Source organism: Osmerus eperlanus, chromosome 6, assembly GCF_963692335.1.
Source record: "Osmerus eperlanus chromosome 6, fOsmEpe2.1, whole genome shotgun sequence".
Lineage (NCBI taxonomy): Eukaryota > Metazoa > Chordata > Actinopteri > Osmeriformes > Osmeridae > Osmerus > Osmerus eperlanus.
Window position 1 is genome coordinate 12,393,007 of NC_085023.1, and position 11,840 is coordinate 12,404,846.

An 11,840-nucleotide genomic window follows, 5' to 3' on the forward strand; every position below is an offset into this window, starting at 1 on the left:
ATTGATGCCCTACACTATAGATTCCCAATACTTTGCGCTTATGTGACTGCTGCCACACAATGAGTAGACCTACAGTACTCTAATAAATAATTTCACAAACAACCTTGATAAGCTGCTAGGTGCCGTGACCAAGTTTATTTGAATGAAGAGCAGACACAGTCTTGGAAACAGACAAGCCAAGCATAAAGTAATGTTAGGTGGGAATACTATAATGGTTACAATGGTAAACTATTAGTAAAGATTGTACATTAACATTGATAGACTTTCTGTAGACTATTATTGTAAATCACCGTCATAATCCAGGCAGTGCTAAAACCATCAGATATAATGGCCCCACTACTCTATTCATGTAATAGATCAGGTTAACCCTGTGGCATGCATTTATGCATGTGATGTGCTGTCTATTTGCCAGCCAGCCAGTATGTCCATTTATTACATTCGTTTTGAGTACCAACACTACCATCAACCGTTGATATAATCACTTAATTCTTCATTAAATATGGGAAACAAAATGAATCATCCATATGGATAAAACATTAATAATTATTTGCATATTATTATTGCATAATAAAGCATCAAAATTATCCAGGGGCGTCGTTAGACCCTTTTTACTGGGGCACGTGCCCCAGTATAAATCTGCTGTGCCCCAATAAAATCTAAAGTTTGAGTTTTAACAATTTACTTTATTAGTCAGTGCATTCATTTAGATTAATAATCTCTGAAAAAATAAACGCTTGTTAAATCAAAAAAACAGTATTTGTGTTCAAATGAATGCAGAGAAATGTGCGCGCTCGCGTTAACTATTGATGTCCCTTCCAAAGCTGATATCAAACTTGCGTCCCTGAACTGTTGTATAGTGGGTTAAGCTTTCTATATAGTGCATTGTGCGCAGCAAGCTTGACAGAAAAAAAGGAATACGAATAGGGGCCTGTGCACCAGTTGAGTTTTATGTCTAACAACGCCTCTGGCATTATCTATTGAAAAAAAAACATTTGCATCATACCTCTTGATTTATACAGTTCAATCAAATTCAACAAATACAGTCTCCATGATTATTGCTACTGTATATGCACTGTAGAATAATATACTTTTAAATAAGACGGCACATATTGAACTCAAGTAAAAGAAAGTGGGATTCCTTTCCTGAAGACTACTTACTTGGCAGGTGTTAGGTCTGGTTCATGTCAATGGTGTAAACATTTAGTTGACATCGCAGCTTGTATATACAAAGACCTGTGTGTCCCTGCGATTTAACAAGCAAGTTATGGCAACATTCAGGCCACTCACTCTGCAATGACATCATTTCTGTCTTTCCACAGCCATTACTCTTATGAGCCTTTTAACAAGTGATCTTATTACTGTGTTATTTCAGATGTGGTGCTACATGATGTAGTATGGTAAGCTCTCAAAGCCTGGCACATCTACAGCAAGACAAACTATTTTAAGGTGTTTATTCTTGAGCTTAGTTGTCATGGTTGAGTTAGGGCAGGGCCCAGGATGGAACCAAGGGGAGAAAAAGAACCATCACTGGTGTGGTAAGTGAAGTTAACTTTATGTTCTGTGTACAGTCTACTTCAGATTCGATGTGGTCTTAAACCATAACGATTTACAGTAAATGCACTAAACAAATGTGCTTCCAGCATTGCAAACCCACATGGTTAGGGGAATTCTGTGGAAACACTACATTAGAGTAGTTCAATTAACTTTAATCATGAGGAGGAAGGCGAATTAGATTTGAATGCCTCATATAGTAATGTGTATCTAACCCGAAGCCATTAGAGCAATTTAGAGGTCTTAAGACAGACTGAAGGGTGAACAGTCTTTCTACCACTCAAGGCATGACATTTCTAACTCTAATTTAATCTGGGACTGGTGCCAAATGTCGCATCAAAAGAACTGTGTGGTGAAAGTCAATTAGTAAACAATTCTTCTCGTGAGTGATGGTCTGCTTAAATCTCTATAGTTAAGCATGCCTTGGGTTTTCAAATACGGATTGAGATTTGCTATGTAGAAAGTATTGTATTAAAAAATCAATATCTTGGTCATTTTCAGGCTTATCTAACTTCAATAGGATCAACCGTGGGGAGTTTAAGATTTGGCAAACAACCAAAACTATTCCCTAAAGGAAGAAAGGTAAATTGAACAGTGTATTAACATTAACCAAATATGCTGGAATTACAGTTATTTGAGTCTATGGGTTAAATCAGAGCAACAATCGTCAACATTACAATTGAATTAAATCAATTACAAGGCAAACATGTTACAAAGATTAAGGTTTTAAATCTTACCTACTCTACCACGATTATTCTAAAATCAGAGAAATAAATCAAGAAATGAGCAAGGAGAATGAGCTGAGGAGAAGTTCTCAGGAGATCAAGAATCCCCTTTGCTTCACAAGTTGCTTCTTAACTCTCTTTATACCCAACTATTATCTCTCGAACAACCAATCAGACCACATCTTGACCCTTATTCATCAACATATGACTAGCAATGCGACAATAAGTTACACAATGAGGTGTGAGACTCATCAAGCAGAAGCTTGAAGCAACTCCAGATTTTAGCATATGAGAGGTGGGGGGCAGGGTGACACCCGGCCTTACAAACTGTGTTGAATTTAATTCTTGGCGGAATAACCAAATCCTTATAAAATAGTATTTTTAAATGTCCATGTCTTTGTGAAACATGCATGGTTCTCCATACCAATGTTTCTACAGAAATTCTACCACTTTCCTCACTGAACGGAATATTTTAGATTGACAAAAACCTAAATTCTAAATACCCATTATTGGTGTGTTTTCTCTTACTCTAACCGGGTTCCCACATGTTAGTGGTGGCAATGATCCCGATTGGCTTCTTCCTTCACAGGCACTGCCCTCTCCAGGGAACTGCGAAGAGCCTTCAAGATCGCATCCTTGTTGTTGACAACATTGTAGGTGGTGAGATCCACCAGTGACCTGTAGTCCCTCACAGAGTAGGTCAGGTTGGAGGTCTTGTAGGGAGAAGAGTCAGAGCTAACATCAACTTTCCCCGCCTCCATCTCCTCCTCACCTTTCCGTGGTTGACCTGTCACGTATCATCAAAGTACATACAAATGATGTCTTACTGTTTGAAGACAACAAAGGGCATGACAGCTTTCACAGAATGTAGTCCTGCCATCCTCAGAGAGCACTTACCAGGAGCCTTGAACTCTCGAAAAGAAACATTGACAAGTGGCATGTGCAGCAGAATGGGAGCCTCTGGGTTCTCTTTGTCTTCAAATACATAAAGCTCTCTCACAGGCTCAGCCTCGAGCTTGCTGAAGTCAATGTGGGGGAAGGGAATCTTGTGGTCTTCACAGTAATCATTTGTTTTTTTTATAACCTTGGATGGAACAAAATCATCTATCACTATGGACTACTGATTTATAGTAGCAGTGGACAACCAGATCATTCAAGCACTTTCAGATAGGGGTTCATAGCCAATCAAATACTACCTCCTACCTAGACTATGCAAACAGCTAAATTATAAAATTCAGATAATTACCCTTTGCATAATTAAAAAATGGCTGCTCCCTTACTATTTACCTTTAAAACATCCTGCGGATCCCATGAGTAGCTGAAAGTCAGGATGACATCTACACCCCTCTGGGGACGCAACACTGGAGGGCAACCAATGTTTATTGCATGGCCAGCATCAACTAGGTTCAGTTTGGAGTCAGCTGGTGTTAGGTTGTTTGGGAAGGCATCAGGGTGGCTATCTAAACATGGAATGGCCAGAAAGTCATTTTATGTCCAAGATTCTGTTTTAGCCAACCGTAAAATCCCCTTTAACAGAATGTAATATTTTTTTGCAGAATTAGAAACAGCAAAAGACTAAGGTATTTAAACGCATGTTCACAGTGTTTATGAAACAGTGCAGCAACACTTTCACACAACAGAAAAAATGCGTTGAAATGCGTGTCTCACAGTGAATCTCTATCTTTCTCTCTCTCTCTCTCTCTCTCTCTCTCTCTCTCTCTCTCTCTCTCTCTCTCTCTCTCTCTCTCTCTCTCTCTCTCTCTCTCTCTCTCTCTCTTTCTCCTGCTGCACACCACAACGTAAATGGAGATTGCAACAGTATAGAAAGTCGCCAGACACTATTTTTTGACTCGAGGGAAGGTGAAAGGTCGCTAAATAAGCAATTAATAATGTAGGAAACAGACGAAAATTGCAGGCCACATTATAATTTGCATGAATGTATCAGAGCATTGGCAATTTGGTCAAAAGAATGAGAAATTGCTTTTATGATCTGCATGAGTGACTAGATGATGTGGAGGTTGAACAAGTACTTTAGATCATTTCAAATGTGATCTGAGAAATGTAGATACCACGACACTAGTTCATTTTCCAATAGAGTAAAAGAGGCCTGATATTCACCTGGAGTCTATGTTGAAGACTTGAGTCTCCTTCACTCCAGGTGTGAGATTGTTGATGCCAAATGTGTCTATGTGAGTGACACATAGAGTAAAATAGTCAAGACAAACTTACAGTCCAACATTTGACAAAACACCACTATTTGTGTCACAGAAATGTAAATGATGATGTACTAGCACAGTCAAATTAGAGGATAACACTCAATAAAAAAAAACAGAAACCAAAAAAATCAAATTTAGACAAATAAAAGCTTTGCAGTTTATGCCTGATGCATTTTGCCACTGATGTGAAGTGAAATACAAACGGGAGTTGGCACACAGTGTTTTATACAGTATTTTAATACACACAGGGCCTCATGTACTAACGCTTTTGCACCCATTTCAGGCGTATTTGAATGGCAAAGTGCGATTAAAAGCATGCCGAAGTACATTTACATTTATTCATTTAGCAGACGCTTTTATCCAAAGCGACTTCCAAGAGAGAGCTTTACAAAGTGCATAGGTAACTGATCATAACAACGAGATAGCCACAAAACATTGCGAGTAGCCAAAACATGAAGCACACATTGTGAACAACCAAAGTAAGTGCCAAAGGGAAGAACCATAAGAGCATGTAGTTAAACAAGTTACAATAAAACAACATGAACTGCTATAAGTGCAAGTGTACCTGTGGAAAAAAAACAAGCAACAATAATAAAAACAATATATCACAGCGAGTACGATTTTTTTTAATCAGTTACCACTAACCACAAGAGCAACAAGTCTCTGAGCAAGAGTCATTGTGATCCTTGAGGAAACTAACATCGGGTCAAGCGAACCATTCCTAAGTACCGTTGTACTCCCGGAACAAGTGCGTCTTGAGCCTTTTCTTGAAGGTGGAGAGACAGTCAGTGTCTCTGATGGAGGTGGGGAGTTGATTCCACCACTGGGGGGCCAGACAGGAGAAGAGCTTGTGTTGGGACCGGGCGGTCTTGGGCGGTGGGACCACCAGGCGGTTGTCTGAAGAAGACCGTAGGTGATGGGTGGGGGTGTAAGGCTGCAGGAGAGACTTGATGTAGACGGGTGCAGTCCCGTTCACTGCTCGGAAGGTCAATACCAGGGTCTTGAATCTGATACGGGCCATGATAGGTAGCCAGTGGAGAGAGATGAGGAGCGGGGTAACATGGGAGCGTCTGGGTAGATTGTAGACCAGGCGGGCCGCTGCGTTCTGAATCCTCTGAAGAGGGCGGGTTGCACATGCTGGGAGACCAGCGAGCAGCGAGTTGCAATAGTCCAACTTGGAGAGGACAAGTGCTTGGACTAGCAGCTGGGTGGTGTGCTCAGACAGGTATCTCCTGATCTTCCGGATGTTGTAGAGGGTGAATCTACACGACCGGGAGACCGCAGCAAAAGATGTCCTAAGCGACTCTGCCATTCTTGTTTCGCCTCTTGAACTCTGGGGCTAAGTCATTATTATTGTTGTACCAGCATCAAATTATCATTTGATGCTGGTAGTTCATGAAGAAAGGGACATCCTTAGTTTTTTCATTCATTCAATATTTTGCATAATAATACATAAATGTATTCATTGTTATCCAGTGAAATTAGGGATTTATATTAGCAAGGGGGTTTAGCACTTTTGCAAGGCACTGTATTCATATCACTTTCTCATTGGGGGCTGAGCACCCCTAAAGGTCTGATCCTAGAATCGCCTCTGTTAGGTTATATCAGATAAATGTCATGTCAAGGCACGTTTTACATGCAAAGTTACAAAGACTTGCGTATGACATTTCACAAACTTCTAAATTAATGGAATCCCCTTGGGGCTGCTTCTGCTCAGTTATCCCTTACTTCTCAGTGTGAGAAATAATAGGTGTGCTGTGTGAGCATGTAAACTGGTTGAAATGCGTGTCTCACAGTGAATCTCTATCTCTCTCTCTCTCTCTCTCCTGCTGCACGCCACAACGTAAATGGAGATTGCAACAGTATAGAAAGTCGCCAGATACAATTTTTTGACTCGAGGGAAGGTGAAAGGTCGCTAAATAAGCAATTAATAATGTAGGAAACAGACGAAAATTGCAGGCCACATTATAATTTGCATGAATGTATCAGAGCATTGGCAATTTGGTCAAAAGAATGAGAAATTGCTTTTATGATCTGCATGAGTGACTAGATGATGTGGAGGTTGAACAAGTACTTTAGATCATTTCAAATGTGATCTGAGAAATGTAGATACCAAAGCCACTGAGAAAAACTGTCATCACCAGCTGCATCACTGGCAATACACAATTCATCTATAATTCCAGAAGTCTGTGTGTCACGACACTAGTTCATTTTCCAATAGAGTAAAAGAGGCCTGATATTCACCTGGAGTCTATGTTGAAGACTTGAGTCTCCTTCACTCCAGGTGTGAGATTGTTGATGCCAAATGTGTCTATGTGAGTGACACATAGACTAAAATAGTCAAGACAAACTTACAGGCGACACGCCCCCCCAGTCTCAAGCAGAGAAGACTGCTGATTTTTTTCACGATTTCAAAGCCTAATTTAACATACTTGTCTGTGTTATTTTTTCATTCGAATTTGGATGGGTAGTTAATAACACATTATTATGTGGTGCGCCTTATACACGATGCGGTTTATTTTCCGAAAAATACGGTAATCAGATAGACGAGAGATCGGTTCCAAATTTAGCCTAACATTGTGTTTACATCTGTGTTAGTAGGTATAATAAACTAGAGAGGGTACAATTTCTGGGGAAATTGTAGGGTGTGCTTGCTTGCGTCGGTTGCACAGGGGTCCGTTTTTGAATGACATTTTTACAACTGATATTTCTGTATACTTTATATAAAAATGCATACTTATTATTTATAAAGATTACATAGATTTAAAATAATTTTTTTTTGCTGCTCATTTACAACGGAAAATACGAGTGAAGTGTAGAATGAAATAGATGTCTTATTTCACCTGCAAGAGGCAGCCTCATCGTTGAATCAAAACGAATAAATTTGGCAGACCGGTGTAAAAATTGACCTAATCTCTATGACTTAAACGTCCTTTTAAGTTTTTCCCTTCTCGTGATATTTTAAGGAATTTAGCCTACTCATATTGCATTCATTCATGAATAAAGAACCCCCTTTGAAGATTATTCTACGACGTTACCGGCAGTAGAAGATGGAATCGCGATTCAAACAGTACCATCTGCTAACTGAAAATATGCCCCCAAAAACGTAAATAAGCTTGACATTTATTTAGTGGAAAATCGCTTTCATAAAAAGCTCGCTGGTAGCGATCATTGTCAGTAACAACGCCAAGTGTGATATAGCCCTGTGTGGAGAAGCTGCCCCGGTAAATTGTACTACGGTACAGTACTAGACTACTGCTGTGTTCGTCTTGGTAGCGATTGCGTTGGTTGAATTGGATTTAACGTTCCGTCGTACGGTTTAGGCTGAAATGAATTATTTTCATGAACAGATTGACAAAGTTTAGGCTGTGGCAATGAAGTTAAGGTTAGTAGTTAGATAGATTTTTGATTTAAGTAAGGGGAGTGCCGAACATGTTCTGTCGCCGTTTGACTTCCTACAGCTGTAGCGTAGATGTTTTTGTAGTGGCTACAGCGTTTCAGTGAGCAACACTGGTTTGAAACCAGAGGTAATGATAATTTCACCCACAAATCGTTTACTTGTAATGTAATGTCATAATAAATCCTACAACGAAAATGTATTTGTGAGGAATGTTTATTTTAACGATTGAAAACAGATGCATCATAGACCACTGTAGTATGTGTTGCCCGGGCAACAGAGGCTAATGTCATGATGCTAATACTTCAGTGACATAGTAGACTACTGTTTCCGAAAGTAGATGTACTTCCTTAATAAAATCAGCTTATATTGTACATTACACGTCACAATTGTGTGTCATATCAGAAAGTAAAATGAGTAAATAGTTATCACCCTGGCCTCTTTGCTTGTGGCGTTTCTGAAGCTGCTTTGCAGTAAAGCAGTTAGCTTAGCTATCCCTCAAGTTAACAAGCTGCTAAACTAATGTTCTGCTACAGGTAGTCACGTGAGTTTTCGTGACGTTAGTGACGTAAGTAGCGTCATTGACTGTGGCTAGCAAGTTAGCCACCGTTAGCTTCACTTTTCGCCACAAAAACTTAATTTCCACTTAAACCATGCAATGGAACGTAAATCCCAATAGAAGCAACTCAATCGCTACCAAGACGAAACTTTTGACACCTAGGTTGTCTATGTAGGCCAAATATTGACTGAGTTTTAGGGGGGCAAAAAGAATAATAAAAATAATAATATATATGTGAGAGAACAAAGGTTGTGCCCTTGCCGAAGGCAAAGCACACCCAATAATACATGCACTGTGTACTAGCTTGTACACTGACATTCTAAAATTATATATTTATTGTTTCTTATCACACAGATTTAATTTGGTCTTGTTTAGGCCAATTCCAAAACTTTTCTTTGCTATTAGTTAACATAATATATATTAACATAAATATTATACTGTAAATTTGTAATGTGGTTGGGCACCAAGTTATTTATATTTTACAAGTCCATTTCTGCTTGATTTCTGCTACCTGTCAAGTCAAATTTCAGTGTTTTTTTGGGTGTGTAATTTCACACCCAAAATGCACTGTGTTATTTCTGTAACACAGAAATGCTATTATAAGTCCCTGGTGCTTGAGCTTGTTTTCCAAAAAATATTATGGATGTTCCAGCACTTATAGACCCAGATTATACTGTATATATTAATGAAAACAGTGACCCAAGACTCTGGACTATGGACCCCCTGAAGTAGCCATGGCCACCCCTTGGCCACCCCATGTATAAAACTCTAGTTCCGCCACAGCTCTATTTACCAGTCGATCTACGTTCCTACCCTCACCTATGGTCACGAACTGTGGGTAGTGACCAAAAGAACGAGATCGCGAATACAAGCGGCCGAAATGAGCTTTCTCCGCAAGGTGTCCGGGCTCTCCCTTAGAGATAGGGTGAGAAGCTCGGTCATCCGGGAGGGGCTCAGAGTAGAACCGCTGCTCCTCCACGTCGAGAGGAGCCAGCTGAGGTGGCTCGGGCATCTGATCAGGATGCCTCCTGGATGCCTCCCTGGTGAGGTGTTCTGGGCACGTCCCACTGGGAAGAGGCCCCGGGGAAGACCCAGGACACGCTGGAGAGACTATGTCTCTCGGCTGGCCTGGGAACGCCTCGGGGTCGCCCAGGAAGAGCTGGTGGAAGTGGCCGGGGAGAGGGAAGTCTGGGCCTCCCTGCTTAGGTTGCTGCCCCCGCGACCCGACCCCCGGACAAGCGGCAGATAACGAACGAACAAAACCCCCCAAAAGGTTTTTAAACCACCACACAATAATATGGTATCGAGCCTTTCATTGTATAAATACTTTGGATAGTTGAAAGTTATTTCACTTTTTTTAGTTATTACTTTGTAGTTAAAACGTAGATTTTAGGTCAGACCAAATAATACGAGTGAGATTAGGGTTAGACTAACCTTGGGCCTGTACTACGAATCAAGATCAACATGCTCTGGATTACTTTCAGTTCCCCGGCTTCATGAACCCTAACAACCGCAATCACAATAAGCGGTATCACGACGGTGGTTATCAACTCTCTAACTCAAAAGCTCAGGCAGATTATCAACTTCAAGCCCAGAGCCCCCCACTCCACTAACGACTCTCGCCTCGCTGTGGATTTGACAGACAATTGGACTGTCCTGAACTATCCCTCCCCCCCCTATCAACACAGAGACGACGACTCTCCATTCAGGAAAGAGTAGTTAACAGACTTTTCAAGAGGCAGAACCCCCGCAAAGCAGCTGGGCCGGACGCTGTCTCCCCTGCCACCCTCAAGCACTGCGCTGACCAGCTGTCTCCGGTGTTCACCACCGTCTTCAACACCTCCCTGGAGACATACCATGTGCCAGCCTGTCTCAAGTCCTCCACCATCATTGGGCTCATCTCTGGTGGGGACGAGTCTGATTATAGGTGGGAAGCTGACAACCTGGTGACCTGTGAAGTGGATAAATATGTACTACGTTTGATCAATTTCTCAATGTTTGAAATGATGTAAATACTTTTGTAAGTTTCCTTATATTGTGAAATATACTACGTCTTGAAGTGAAGAATAGTTCTAAGTGTCGTGAAGGGTTAGATCCTAAGTCCAAACAGGCGCACTGGAACTCAGAGTTTGATGCAAAAGTTTATTCAGACACAAACGTATCTAAACAAGTGAGTGTTCCCGGGAGCAGACTGGAATTTTTCTCCGGACATTCCTCTTTTATATCAAAACCTTATCAGTTCTGTGATTTTGCTATTGGTACATTACTGTTTGTCACAGATGCATAATGCATTTTACACTCTATTGGTCTCTCTCTCTAAAGGCTTCAGATTACAGGTGCATAGAAAACTCTCCTATTTTTTAGGCTTGCTCTGGCCTTGAAGACCCAGCTGCACTGGGTTGATATCATGGGACAGTCGTAAATCTGTCCCATGATATCTGGGCCTTGTAGTCCATGATATCTGGGCCTTGTAGTTTTCTATGGAAGAAACATACACACCATCTTCTCTCGCCCTCAGCCCCTAAATATTATTTGCACTTTTGGGCTTATTATCTTCTACATATTAGTGGCAATACTCATCAGTCAACAGCTTTGCATCTGGTTTTCAGTAATATAGCATATAAAGGTAAAAAAATGATTTAGAGGTTCATTTTCAATCATATAATCCATAATCGTTACCCATGTTCATAATTACAACAGTGTGATGTTTTTTCCAAAACACCTGGTGTAGCCAGAACAACCTAGAGCTCAATGCTCTTAAGACAGTGGAGATGGTTGTGGACTTCAGAAGAAATACAGCTGCACTCACCCCCTTCACCCTGTGCGACTCCCCAGTGTACACTGTGGAGTCTTTCTGCTTCCTGGGCACTATCCTCTCCCAGGACCTCAAGTGGGAACTGAACATCAGCTCCCTCACCAAGAAAGCACAACAGAGGACGTACTTCCTACGGCAGCTGAAGAAATTCAACCTGCCAAAGACAATGATGGTGCACTTCTACACAGCCATCATTGAGAACATCCTCACCTCCTCCATCACCATCTGGTACGCTACTGCCAAAGACAAGAGCAGACTGCAGCGCATCATCCGCATCTGCCTACACTCGAGGACCTGCACACCTCGAGGACCCTGAGGCGAGCAAGGAAGATTGTGGCCGACTCCTCCCACCCTGGACACTCTGTTTCGGCCACTCCCCTCCGGCAGAAGGCTGCGGTCCATCAGGACCAAAACCTCACGCCACAAGAACAGTTTCTTTCCATCTGCCACTGGCCTCTTCAACAAGGCCAAGGGCTCCCACAGACTTCTATTTTTATACTGTACATCATAGCTATTTTATACTTTATATTCATTTTATTTTACATACATGTCCCCTTAGTATTAGTCTAATTATTAT

At 41.2% G+C, this 11,840-nt stretch overlaps 1 protein-coding gene across 1 annotated transcript; it reads right to left on the reverse strand.

Moving 5' to 3' along the window:
- Window positions 1-2,227: 2,227 nt before the first annotated feature.
- Window positions 2,228-3,531, reverse strand: LOC134022759 (cytosolic phospholipase A2 epsilon-like). The gene is made up of 3 exons (XM_062464508.1): window positions 3,523-3,531; window positions 3,174-3,360; window positions 2,228-3,063 (listed from the first exon to the last, which is right to left on the reverse strand). The coding sequence occupies exons 1-3, from the start codon at window positions 3,529-3,531 to the stop codon at window positions 2,825-2,827; spliced, it is 435 nt and encodes a 144-aa protein (XP_062320492.1). The 3' UTR covers window positions 2,228-2,824.
- Between the last annotated feature and the right edge of the window lie 8,309 nt (window positions 3,532-11,840).

Coding starts and splice junctions, on each gene's coding strand:
- LOC134022759 (XM_062464508.1), bottom strand. Junction 3,064..3,173: donor TCGAGAGTTCAAGGCTCCTG/GTAAGTGCTCTC, acceptor GATACGTGACAG/GTCAACCACGGAAAGGTGAG.